Raw genomic sequence first — 13,746 nt, 5'->3', positions numbered from 1 at the left:
CGCTTCATCACTCCACGTCATCATCTCTGTCTCCATCTCAGGCATCTCTGTTTCTCTGGGTAGGGTCCCGCTCTCGGCATTTCTTCTCCGTTGATGGTCCCAGAGGCCTCCACTCTTATCCTGAAGAATTAATCACTCCCTTCCTTGTTACAAAACCTCCACCTCTGCATTTCCAACCTTCATAATCCGTCCTGATAAGCATTATTCACTACAGTATCACAAGTTACCCATCTGTATCTCCTTTCATCAGCTCTGCCCAGACAGATTGAATAGTACCTACTGGAGATTCTGCCTTCTCTATAACTCTTGATTGGTACCTTTAATCCATTTACATTCATTGTAATTATCAATAGGTGTGAACTGATTGCTGTCTTGTGTGTGTGTGTGTGGTGTTGACGGATTTTTTGTTCCATAGAATTTTCTGTGCTGAGTTCATTTTGTTTGTGGGTTTTCTTTTCATTTCTGTTGTATTAATGTTTAGTAAATCTTTCTGATTTTCTTTTTTTTATTTTGATGTGCAGGTGTATCATTTTTCTTTGAAATTACCCTGTAATTTATTAATTTTTCCCCTGCTTAAATCAATATGTTTTATCTTGAAATCTACTTGACTTCCTTGCCATTTGGAAGTTCTGTACCTACACTATTCCTTCTTTATGCTTTGCAGTTGACTTCATTATCGATTGATATCATTGGTTTCCTATTTCCAGTCTTATATGTTAGTTTTTACTTTAAATACTTCTATATCTGGATTGAGTTATGGGTGGTGTTGTCATGAATGGTAATCACAGGTTGTTGTCTGTCTGTTGGTTTTCAGTCCAAAGAACACGTTGGCATTTTTGTAAAGTTGGTCTGGTCATCACTAATTCCTTTAATTTTTGTCGATCAGGAAATGTCCTAATTTTGCTGTTATATTTAAGTGACAGCTTTGCTAGGCATATGATTCTTGGTTGACAATTATTTTCTTTCAGAGTTTTGTATATGTAATCCCATTGCCTTCTTGTCTGTATATTTTCTGCTGAGAAATCAGAGCTTAGTCTTAATGGTTCTCCTTTGTAGGTAATTTTTCATTTTTCCCGAGATGATCTCAGGATTCTTTCCTTATCTGTGATAAGGAAAGTTTGATTATGATATATCTTGGTGATTTTCTTTTGGGATCTATCCTGTTTGGGGTTCGTTCAGCTTCTTATATGCTTATTGTCTTGTCGTGCATGATGTTAGGACAGTTTTCTTCCAACAGCTCTTCAATAATTTTCTCTGTGTTTTTGTTGTCTCTTCTTGTTCTGGAATTCCAATCACCTGTAAATTGTTCCTCCTCATGCTGTGCCGCATTAATTCTTAGGCTTTCTTCAGATTTTTTTCATTATTTTTTCTGATTGTTCTCCTAGCATACTAGTATCGAGAGATTTATCTTCAAATTCACAAATTTGGGCTTCCATTGCTTCAAATCCACTCCTTTGCCATTCAATGTATTGTCCATTTCTGAAATCTTAGTATTAATCTTAGAGATTTCTAATTGCAGGTTTTGTATTGTTTCACAATTTGCATTTATTTCGTCTTTGTTGTAGAGGGTCCATGTAGTGCATCTACCTAGTCCATAATTTTGCTGGAAGTCCTCGATTCCAACTCTTAGTGACCCTGTGTAGGTAGGGTTTTGAAGGCTACAAATCTTTATGGGAGCAGAAAGCCTCATCTTTCCCCTGCAGGAACAGCTTGTTATAATTATTGACCTTGAGGTAACAGCCCAACATGTAACCCTCTACATCAACAGGGGCTCCTAGGGTACACTCAGGCCCTATTATAAGTGTCAATTAAGGTTGGTAGCAGAAAACAAGTTGAAAGATACCAAACAGTTTTATGATCCTCTTTGAAGCCAATCTTTGGAAATGCTCTCTAAGAAGATACCCAAATTTATGTGTTCACAATGGTAGAAAGGTAAGTTTTCAGATTACCTTATAAAAAACATTGCAGCCTCTGGGAACCAGTATAAGACTAAGAGCTATTCCATGTTGGATACTTCACTGACATTCATTTTTTTAAAAACTGATATATAATTCATATACCATAAAATTCACCCTTTTAAAGTGTATAATTCAGTGTTTTTCTAAGTATATTCACAAAGTTGCTCAAGCATCACTACTATCTAATTATAGACATTTGCTGATGGGCACAACTCAAAATGAGGGGAAACACCTGCAAATATCCATTACTAATTTGGAACATGGAATATAGTATAAAGTATGAATATAGGAAAATTAGAAGTTGTCAAAAATGAAATGGAACTGAGAACCAACAACAGTAGATGAGAACCCGAGATTACCATACATTACAATACCACCCAGAACTCAGTCTAGATATAGAAATATTCAAAGTAAACCAGGATCTTGGTGTGGCGCTGTGGGTTAACGTGCATGACTGCAAAGCCGTTTGAACTGCAAGGTCGGCAGTTCAAGCTCACCAGCTGCTCCTTGGAAACCCTATACAGGGTTGCTATGGGTTGGAACTGACTCGACAGCACTTTACAACAACAACAATGACTAATGACTATGAGCATCTTTCATCTTTTCATGATGCACTTGCTGATCACTTTTGTTAATGTAAGGTCAAGTCAAAATGGCCTAATAAATTAGCAGTTTCTCCTATTTATTTCTTTTTATGAAATATTTTTCTGATCTGACCCTACCTCTTCTTGGTACTCCAACCTTTTATATCTTCAGGTGTATGGCTAGAAATATCAGAGTGTGGATTTTGTTGGTCATTTTAGTGCTAAGTGGCTGGAGTAATCTTTCTTTCGGATACATTCTAAATCATGGAGGGGTAAGGAGGGTATGGTTGAGAGGGGTGAGGTGTCCTTGTAGATTCTACTCCTGATGACAGTAGTTGTTGTTAAGTGCCATCAAGTCAATTCCAACCCATAGCGACCATGCACAGGGTTTCCAAGGCTGTAAATCTTTACAGGAGCAGAAAGTCTCATCTTTCTCCTGTGGAACTACAGGTAGTTTCGAACTGCTCACCCTGAGGTTAGCAGCCTGATTCATAACCACTATGCTATCAGAATTCCTTTGATGACAGTAGGGGGAGCTAATAAGCAACCCCCTGCCCTATACCTCAAAAGCAGTCTTTTCTCATCATGGCTGGTAGGGTGGTGCCTTTCATATCAGCAAGCCCCATTCTGAATCAAAATCACAGAGAGAGCTGTCTTGATTACAGTAAGTGTTCCCACAGACATAACCCTCGTCATTCCCCTGGGGTCCTGTTGCACCCAACTCTTTGACATAGAAGTTGGCAGTGTAGTTAGGATCCCACAGAACAAGGAAGTTTTCCCACCAATTAAAGAGATACCAGTATACACCAATACAGAAACATTAACACAGAGACACCTGTGGACAGACTCCCAGATACATGGAACCACCACAGCCTCCCTCCCCTGAAACTCAAACACTTACATCTAAATGGTCCATGGTCATATCTTGGAGGAATCTACAGGATGGATGAAGCAGCTGACAGAGGATGGTGTCAGCACCCTTGCAGAACAACATTATCCGATTTTCAGGTGTCTGCACTGAAGGTAAGAAATTTAAGCAAAGTAGCCATATAGGTCTATTGCTACAAAAAATTGTCTGGGTCTTCAAGGGATGGAAGGAGGCTATTCCCCAGGGCATTTGTTTCTGCTACCTTGGGGGCTAAGTACCCAATGAGTGGCCACACAGGGCAAGTGATGTGGTGAGGACTTATGAGCCTGAGGAAGAACTTGTTATATCACCAGCTCTTCCATGGGTTTATATCATGTGGGGTTAGTTGCTTAATTCCAAGTGCCAGACCAAAGTCCACACCAAACTAAGGACCAAGGACAAAAAATTCCTTTCTTCCTCTTCAGTCTGAGATTCAAATGAATCGAGAAAAAGATAACACGGCTTTCCCCTACATTGGCTGTCCCTGACCCCTCTCTCATCTCATGTTCTTTGCATATTCTATCTTTACCTTGGTTTGAGTACTGATAAGTCACTACCAGGAACACAAGTGTAGGGCACTTCCATATGGCAGCAAGCCCCCACATGAGGGGGGCTTCAAAAAGTTCATGGAAAAATTCCATTGTCTTTTAATCCCATTTTTCCACAAAATTTTTGAAACCCTCTCATATATGTATAAGAGAAAATATAAAACATATTTGAAAGAGAAAGTGGGAATGTCTGCATGTTATTTGCATGTAATTGAGGCACAGTACCTGTAAGGAGGTACATGCATGGGAGAGAGCTTATTTGTATAAATAAAATCAAAAGTTAACAAACATGTGAGTGTGCATGAAGATGAGAGAAGGGCGAGAAAGGGATGACTAGGAGGGGTACCCACCAATAACAGACATCCGCTTGCGCACATTGTTGAAGTCCAAAATAGCGAGCAGTTTGTAGACTTTGGTTATCCCCATTTCAACAATCGTGATGGTCTCAGATGTGCGGGAACGGAACACAAAACCAAAGTTCCTGGCAGCAGTGACCAGGGCACCTTCATCTGGAGACTGAGCCTGGTATACCAGCTCACCTGACAGGAGAGGAAAAAAGCCCACAGAGATAAGCAGTTGAAGTCCACCCAGAAGTGACACTGGTTTCCAAGTATCTTCTATAAAGATGAAACTTCCTCAGAAATCTGACTCTAAAAGGTTGGGCTACAAAGAATATCTCAGTTTCTTTTCATCTCATTTCACAGACTTGATTTATTATTACAGAGGCACATGCAGTGTATACAAATAAATAAAACATAGTTACTTTCAAACTTTAGTGGGTAAACATAGCTTACGAAGCTTGTTAAAAATGCAGATTCTTGGATCTCATTCAGAAACACAAAATCTAGGAGGGGGCTCCCCAAAAAACTAAATATTAACAAGTCCGCAAGGTTATTAAGGAGTCCTGGTGTGGCGTTAAAAGATAATGCACTGGACTGCAAGATTAATTTTAACCACAAGGTTGGTGGTTCAAACCCACCAGCTGCTCCTAGGAAACCCTATACAAGGTGCTATGAGTAGGAATCAACTGGTTGACTGGCTGGCACTTAACAAACAAAACAAAGACAGGGTTATTGTCAAGTAGATGGTCCTGCACCAGACTGGCTGCACTTTGATGAACGCTGCTACAAGACAATGAGACCGAGACCGATGGTCTAGTTCACCATGTGAATGAATAAACGTCTTCATCTTTGAAACTCACTCTGGGAAGCTAAGTAACACACTGTTGAATCAATCTTTCGATCTGATATTACTCAAGACATTTCTAGAACTCCTCTTTTGGAATGTTATCACAACCTGAGATGTATTTTGAAATACTTGTCTTCTGAAAGTCAATTTGATTTTTAAAAGAGTTAAGTATTATCAGAGTCTTATATTTGTGAATGAGGTGTTGTGGAGAATAATTTTATGTCAGATAAAAGATGCATTTACCAGACAGTGAAAAAATTTTTTCATCAATTTCCAATCCTGTGACTAAAGGGCAGTAAAAAAAAGACGAGGCCAAACATACTTCAAATAATAGCATTGTTGGAATGGCAGCAGGCCCAGAGAGGCATATGGTGGTGAGATGGATGCTCATAAGGTCAGGAGACATGACATTTGGTTCATTTCTGTCCTTCTTAGCTAACAGGACTTCATTGTTGTTGTTAAGTGCTGTCAAGTCGATAACAGGACTTAACGCAAGTCATAACATCTTTTAGCTTTAGTTTCCTTCTCTATAAAATAGGGATCATTTTTCTTGTTCTGCCTACTTTAGAGGGCTATTCTGAAGATTGTGGGAGATAATATAAATAAAATCAGTTTGTGAAGTGAAATACAAAGTGATATAAGGAGTCCTGGTGTGGCACTGTAGGATAAGCACTTGACTGCTAACCTCAAGGTCAGAAATTCATACCCATCAGCTGCTCCTCAAAAACCCTATACAGGGTCACTATGAGTCAGAACTAACTTGACAGCACTTAACAATAACAACAACTGATAGTCTTGACTTTAAAGGACATGATTCATTCTTGTTTGTTTAAAAAAAAAGTATTAAATTTATAGACAGTTGTGTCTCATTCACTATTTCTAAAAAGGCATGGATAAATTCATATAAGATGTAGCCATATTTGATACTAAAGCAATTAGGCCATGTGGGGAGAGCTTTAAATTGTGAACCAACAAGAGGATGATTCAACGCATCTTTCAGAAAGTGTCAGAGATAATGGGGTTGATCTTGGGGACAATTCAGATGGACTCTGTGACAGAACATCACAGAGTCTCAAGATCACTTGTTCTTGTTAAGTGCTGTTGAGTCAGTTTTGACTCATAGTGACCCTGCTTAGGGTTTGCGAGGAGCAGCTAGTGGATTTGAACTGCCGACCTTGTGGTTCACAGTCCAGTGCTGTTCCTATGGGACCACATCAAGAGTCCTTTAACTAGCATCAAATTCAACCTCTATTCAAAGACTGGACCTTCTTTAAAACCAAGAAGTTATTTTCTACTTGAATATCTCCAATGACTGGGTGCTCACTACTTATCTTGACCATCTATATTCCTTTGCTGGACAGTTCTCCGATTAGAAAGTTCTGTTTTAAACGAAACCATTACAAATGATATCAAACCACCCCCCGCCTCCAGCCTAAACTCTATGACATATTTTCAGTCATGAGACCTCAGGTCATCCTCACCTTCCACTTTTTCCTCGGACATCACAGTATGGCATAATGAGAGTGAAAGGAAAAATAAGTGTACCCAGTGATCTCCATTTTTCACTGCTTCCACCAATGTCTTGTCATAAAATGAAAACTTAGGATCAGCCAGTTTGTTATAGGAGAAGTCAACTTTTTCTGTTTGCTGGAATACAAAAATCAGGATAAACTAGGAGTAATCCGACATTGAGTAGGTCAAGTTCTAGAATATGATGACAACTCTCAAAGAAGATGGGAAGAGAAAAGCAAGATAAATGAAGGAGATTCTGCTATTTTCTAAGGCATTTATAGCTCTGACCAGGACCTTCCACTCACTTGGGCCAGAAAAGATCCATTCCATAGGAGACAAGTTGAGCACTGCTTCCCAGACTCTGCTTGCCCCTGCTCTGTACCCTTGTCATCCTGAATGATTAATGGGCATTTTTAGGTTCTACTTTTCAAAGTCCAAGATTTATTAAAATCAAACCTGGCAGGATATGAGGAGATAATTGCTCCATATTAGTAAGTGGAGGTCTGGAAGTAGTCTTGCTTCCAGCTGCCCTATGCTTGATTTTGGGAGCTGGAAAGAGAATGGAGTCTTAGGTACATGGATATCACTATGTTATAAAATTCTTTTTCAGTACCACAGGGTCAAGAGGGGTTACAGAGGAATTTCATAAGACAAAGTCAAGATCACATAATAAGGCAGTTTCAGTATGTATTTACTGTTCACAAACTTATTTTAGAACCATTTTATTTGACCTGTTAGCAGACCTAATTCCTTCATGCCTCTAATCCTCATGGCTAATGACCTTGCTGTTTTTGTTCTTATTTTACTCCTTGTTTCAGTCTAATCAAATTAGGCCTTAGGATCAATATTCATTACTATTTTTCCTGATTAAACCTTGGTTCTTTTATATCTTGGCTTTTATTCTACAGCTCATCTGGACTGCTTGCAACCACCATAGGTTAAGTACTTTTTCTTTTCTGGCTCAATTTGGCCCTGGGACTTTCTCATCCCCATCCTGGAGTGTGATGTTATTAATAATTTTCTCCAGTCTGTATCAGAACTCTCAAGGATCATCTACAGTATTCTGTAGTTGTAGGTGCAACTTGGGCTGGGCCCTAGTATGTTGAGTACAGATACAGTTGTCCTGTTTGGTGCTCTGCTGGGGAAAGGGAAGTTTGCAATGAGCTTTACGGATTCTTTTCTATATTTTTCTAAAGGAGTTTGTTGTAGGAGGAAGGATGTACAGACAGGTCCAGAGCTAAGCCTTGGATCTGGCCAACCACAGATTTATGAGCTCTGAGACGTGTAGTAAGTTCAGTAACTTAAGATAACTCATTGTGTATTTTCCCCTGTGGCATTTCTAGAATTGGGTTCTTATACTGGTATATTTTCTAAAACCAGAGACTGGTGAGGGATGAGAGATAAGGCTGAAGAGGTAGGCATGAGCCAGATTCCGAGTTATCAACTTATATGCAATAGGGAATCACAGAAACTTTGGGTTGTAAGTTATGTAATCAAATTTATATTTCAGGAAAAGTAATTTGGTATATTCACATAGCTTAAGCACTGGACTGCTAACTGTAAGATTGGTAGTTCAAACCCACTAACTGTTCCTTGGAAACCCTATAAATTGATGCTATGAGTTGACACTTAACAACAACAGCATGACCAGAAGCAGGGAGGCAAGATAGGACGTCACAGCTGGAGCCATAAAAGGGTTGAGTCAGTTGTTGTTGCTAAGTGCCGTCAAGTAGATTCCAACTCATAGTGACCCTGTATAGGGTTCCTGAGGAGCAGCTGGTCGGTTTGAACTACTGACCTTAGTGGTGATAAATATTGAGTTAATGGGATGGATTCAGAAGATTAAGGGGCTAGAAGTGATACAATTTGGATATAAATAATTAATGAGGGAATGAACTAAACATAATTTTATATTTCCTAGTTAGGCCTCTGGGTACATTGTAAGACTGTTCACTGAGCTAGGATACCAGAAGCAAGAAGAAACTTTTGACGCTCTGGGAAGCTCTCTGAACTGGTTTCTGATTGTCCCTTCCAGATAAGTAATGTTTAGGAACACTGGATCTGATTGGGCACAGAACTGAGGCAGGATTGGCTTGAAGCTGCAGTACAGTATGATCTAAAAGGCACTATTCAGGGATAACTCTGAAAGTGAAAGCCAAATAAGTAGTTAAGCCTGGAAGGTAAAATCCTGGTACTAGACAAAAGGATGGAAACTGGGCTGTCAGATGCCAAGAAATAGATTCAGATTGAAGGGTAGAAGTTGCAACTGAAGAAATGCTTTGACATGATTTATCATAGTTATAGACAGCTTTACAGAATGGCTTTAGCCTTGGCCATGGATGGGGAAGAAGTCTTCAAGTGCTCTCTGGATATATGGATTTGGAGGTTATTAGTAAGTAAGAGTCCTGGTGTGGCGCTATAAGATAAGCACTTGACTGCTAACCAGAAGGTTGATGGTACAAACCCACCAGCCACTCCTTGGAAACCCTAATACAGGGTTGCTATGAGTCAGAACCAACTCTACAACAGTAAGTAAGTGGCAGTTAAAGCCATACAAATACATGAGGCTATCTAGGGAGACTACAGCGATTGAAAAGATGTACAAATGAGAAACCCCTGGAGAGCCTGAACACCTATAGCAATGAAATGAGAAAAAGACAAACAGAAAGAAAAAACAAGAAGAAAGTTTTTAAATAGACACCAGGGGACAGAGAACTTTAAGAAAAAAGAATGTCAAAATTTGCAGAAAAGGTGGGTAAGGACTTACCAAGGTAGACTTTAATGACCTTGACTAGGATAGTTTCAGGGATCAGATAGGGCAGTGTGAGTACATAGAACAGACTTAAGAATGAGTGGAAAGTGAGGAATTGGTGTGGCATTGTAGGATCAGCACTGGATTGCGAACCACAAAGTCAGCAGCAGTTCAAATTGACCAGGTGTTCCTTGGAAACAGCTATACTGGGTCGTTATGAGTGGGAACCAACACTATGGTACTTAACAACAACAACACAATAATTCTGTGGAAAGAGATGATGGTAAACTCCTTATCAGCCAAAACCAGACCAGGGGCAGACTGTGGAACAGACCATCAAAACTGCTCATATGCAGGTTCAGGCTGAAGCTGAAGAAAATTAAAATTACTCTATAAGAATTAAAATCTGACCTTGAATATAACCTATCTGAACTTAGAGATCATTTTAAGAAGTGATTTGATGCATTAGACACTAATGACTGAAGAGTTGTGGGATGACATCAAGAACATCGCACATGGATGAAACAAAAGGTCATTAGAAAGACAAGCAAAAAGAAAAAGACCAAAATGGATGTCAGAAAAGACTCTGAAATTTGCTCTTCAGTGTAGAGATGTTAAAGTAAATGGAAGAAAAGAGTAAGTAAAAGAGTTGAACAGAAGATTTCATAGGGCAGCTTGAGACAACAAAGTCAAATACTATAATAAAATGTGCAAAGTCCTGGAGTTAGAAAACCAAAAAGGAAGGACATGGTCAGCATTTCTCAAGCTGAAAGAACTGAAGAAAAAATTCAGGCCTCGGGTTGCAAAACTGAAGGACTGTTTAGACAAAATATTGAATGATGCAGAAAGCATCAAAGGAAGATGGAAGGAATACACAGAGTCATTGTACCAAAAAGAAATGGTCAAAGTTCAACCATTTCAAGAGATAGTGTACGATCAAGAGCCAAAGGTACTGAAGGAAGAAGTTCAAGGTGCACTGAAGACACTGAAAAAGAATAAGGCCCCGAGAATTGATGGAATACAAATTGAAATCTTTCAACAAACTGATGCAGCACTGGAGGTACTCACACATCTATGTCAAGAAATTTGGAAGACAGCTAGCTATGTGATCGATTGATTGGAAGAGATCCCTATTTGTGCCCATTCCAAAGAAGGGTGACCCAATGAATGTGGAAATCATTGGACAATAACAGTAATATCATATGAAAGTAAAATTTTGCTAAAGATAATTTCAAAATGGCTGCAATAGTACATTGACAGAGAACTTCCAGAAGTTAAAGGTGGATGCAGACGAGGATGTGGAACAAGGGGTATCATTGCTGATGTCAGATGGATCTTGGCTGAAAACAGAGAATACCAGAAAGTTGTTTACTTGTATTTTATTGACTATGAAAAGGCTTTTGACCATGTGGACCATGAAACTATGGAAAACATTGTGGAGAATCAGTATTCCATAGCACTTAATTGAGCTCATGAGGAACCTATATACAGACAAAGAGGCAGTTGTTCTAACAGAACATGGGGATACTGAATGGTTTAAAATCAGGAAAGGTGTGCATTAGAATTGTATTCTTTCACTATACTTATTCAATCTGTATGCTGAGTAAATAATCCAAGAAGCTGGTTTATATGAGAAGAATTTGGTACCAGGATTAGAGGAAGACTCATTAACAACCTGCGGTATACAGATGATACAACTTTGCTTGCTGAAAGTGAAGAGGACTTAAAATACTTACTGAATGAAGATCATATCCTACAGTGCCCCAAGCATGGATTATTTTTCAAGCAAGAAAAAAGCCAATAAAGCTACCTTTGTTTAACAAAACTACCCCAAGTGCCCCAAATAAGTGGCACTATGGGGTAAAGCACTGGACCTCAAGGTTCATTTCAACCTCAAGGTTGGTGGTTCAAACTCACCAGTTGCCCCTTGAAAACTTTAATACAGAGTTGCTATGAGTCAGAACCGATTCCATGGCACTTAACAACAACAAATTAATATGGGGGACTTCAAAAAGTTCATGGAAAAATTCCTTTATCTTTTAATTCAATATTTTAACGAACTTTGTAAAATCCCCGTGTGTAAAATGAGTTCTAACATCATGGGAAACAATGGACTCAAGTATACCAATAAGCATGAAGATAGTACAGGGTCAGGTAGTTGGAGTGGATGTGATGGTAACTAACAACAGAGCTTTAGTATTTCAGGAGACCAAAAGGAGCCCTGGTGGCATTGTGGTGGTTGTTGTTGAAGTACTGTTGAGTCATTTCCAACTCATGCTATTGTTGTTGTTAGTACCTTAGAGTCAGTTATGAGTCATAGCAACCTGTATAAGGTTTCCAAGGAGCAACTGGTGAGTTCAAATTGCTGACCTTGTGGTCCTGTGCTAATCCTACAGCATCACACCAACCCTATATAGGGTTTCTCAGGAGTGAATGGTGAGTTTGAACTGCTGACCTTGTGGTCCTGTGCTAATCCTACAGTATCACACCAACCCTATATAGGGTTTCTCAGGAGTGAATGGTGAGTTTGAACTGCTGACCTTGTGGCTGGCAGGTCAGCAGTCCAGTGATTATTCCATAGCGACACACCAAAATTGGACTGCTAATTCAAATCTACTAGCTGCTCCTCAGGAGAAAGATGAGACTTTCTGCTCATCTTTATGGCCTCAGCCACTTAAAGGAGCAGTTTTACTCTATCCTTCTAAGAGTTCTAGTGTGGCACTGTAGGATAAGCATTGGACTTCTAACCATAAGGTTGGTGGCTCAAACCTACCAGCAGCTCCTTGGAGGGTTGCTATTAGTTAGAACCAACTTGATGGCACTAAACAACAACAGCATGTAGTCACTATGAGTGGGAACTGACTCTATGGCACTTAACAACAACCATGAGTCAAAATAGACTACACAGTGGTGAATTTTTTTTTTTAAGTTTTTATTGTGAATTGAGTGATAGTTTACATGGGAGAACATTGGTTTTACACTCATTGTTTCATTGACATGATTACAATCTCCTCCATGTACTCATGATATTAGACCATATTCAACAGTATTTGCTTCTATTCCCTCTGTTGTTGTTGTTGTTTTGGGGGTAGGATATGTACACAAAATATTCAGGAATATATAATCATTTAAACAACCAAAGGGCACATTCTGCAAGCCTGCTTCCTGGCCGCCAGCACACAGCCTCTCTCTTTCCATGAGTCTAGAGTCCTCAGCTGCTCTGTCTCTCCATGTCTTCATCTTTGCCTCCATCTCTGGTGTTGCTGCTCCTCTGGATAGGGTCAGTGGTGGATGGGTTTAAGGGAGATCAAATTTATCTTAAAGATGCTGCTATGTGTCACAGCCACACTCAGTTCCTAAATACACTTCAAAGGGAGTTGGCACCACTTACCTCAGAGATTTCCACCTTCTGTCCATTCTTGTCAAAGACATTACCTATTGATAAGTAAACAGAGTAGAGATGTGGCAAGAGGTTAAAAGAAGGACTTAAAAAAACATATTTCTTCTGATTTACTCATCCTAAACATGCAGTCAAGCTATCCTGATTTCCCTCGGACTACGTATCAGTGTCCCAATAAACATCTTTCCTCAAGCCAATTGTAAGAAGAGATCATCTGCTGGGCCCCTGCTTGTCTCCCTTAGGGAAGAGTGAGGGCAGGCTGAAGATTACTCACTGGATCAATGAGTGACTTTATAATACAAAAAGCCTCCGATCAGGAAAGTCACCTAGAGAAGACGTGGAAATAGCAAGAGAGTGTTTATAATTCCCATTGAGTCTGTTCTGACTCATAGCGACCCTGTGTAGGGTTTCTGAGGAGCAGCTGATGACCTTGAACCACCGACCTTGCAGTTCAAAACAGCTTTGCAGTCTGGTGCATTAACCCACAGCGCCACACCAGCCAGAGGTAGTACAGATCAATTTGAGTGGATGATAGTTCTGATGCCAAGACCAGAAACACCCAGGATGTTTTTCAACCTTACCTAGTACATGATTAAGTCTGTACAATGAAGTCAGGTAATTAAGATCTTCATTTAAAATATCAAAAAATAGGCCTACAGAGATTATTCTCATAAAAACTTGTTTGGCAGGGGATATAGGAAATAGTAGAATGGTTTAGCTTTTTTTTTTTTTTTTTAATTGAGGTGAAATTCACATAACATACTTTTAACCATCTAAAATTGCACAATTTAGTTCCATTTACTATATTCATAATGCTGTGCACCACCACTCATCTGTCAGTTTGTCGTACTGTAGTGGCTTGTGAGTTGCTGTGATTCTGAAAGCTATGCCACCAGT

The 13,746-nt window shown here is 39.5% G+C and overlaps 1 protein-coding gene across 1 annotated transcript in view; it reads right to left on the bottom strand.

The window, feature by feature from the left end:
• The window catches only part of LOC102814823 (probable phospholipid-transporting ATPase FetA-like), a 154,219-nt gene that overhangs the window by 17,300 nt on the left and 123,173 nt on the right, over positions 1–13,746 (bottom strand). Inside the window, exons 13-16 of the mRNA XM_006863170.1 lie at positions 12,841–12,884; positions 6,667–6,832; positions 4,348–4,536; positions 3,444–3,559 (exon numbers count right to left, since the gene is read on the bottom strand). Coding sequence (XP_006863232.1) covers positions 3,444–3,559; positions 4,348–4,536; positions 6,667–6,832; positions 12,841–12,884 — 515 coding nt within the window. The remainder of the gene's footprint in view (positions 1–3,443; positions 3,560–4,347; positions 4,537–6,666; positions 6,833–12,840; positions 12,885–13,746) is intronic.

Source organism: Chrysochloris asiatica, unplaced genomic scaffold (assembly GCF_000296735.1).
Source record: "Chrysochloris asiatica unplaced genomic scaffold, ChrAsi1.0 scaffold00053, whole genome shotgun sequence".
NCBI lineage: Eukaryota > Metazoa > Chordata > Mammalia > Afrosoricida > Chrysochloridae > Chrysochloris > Chrysochloris asiatica.
Note: the sequence above shows the minus strand (reverse complement) of the source record. Positions and strands in the feature narration are given on the sequence as shown.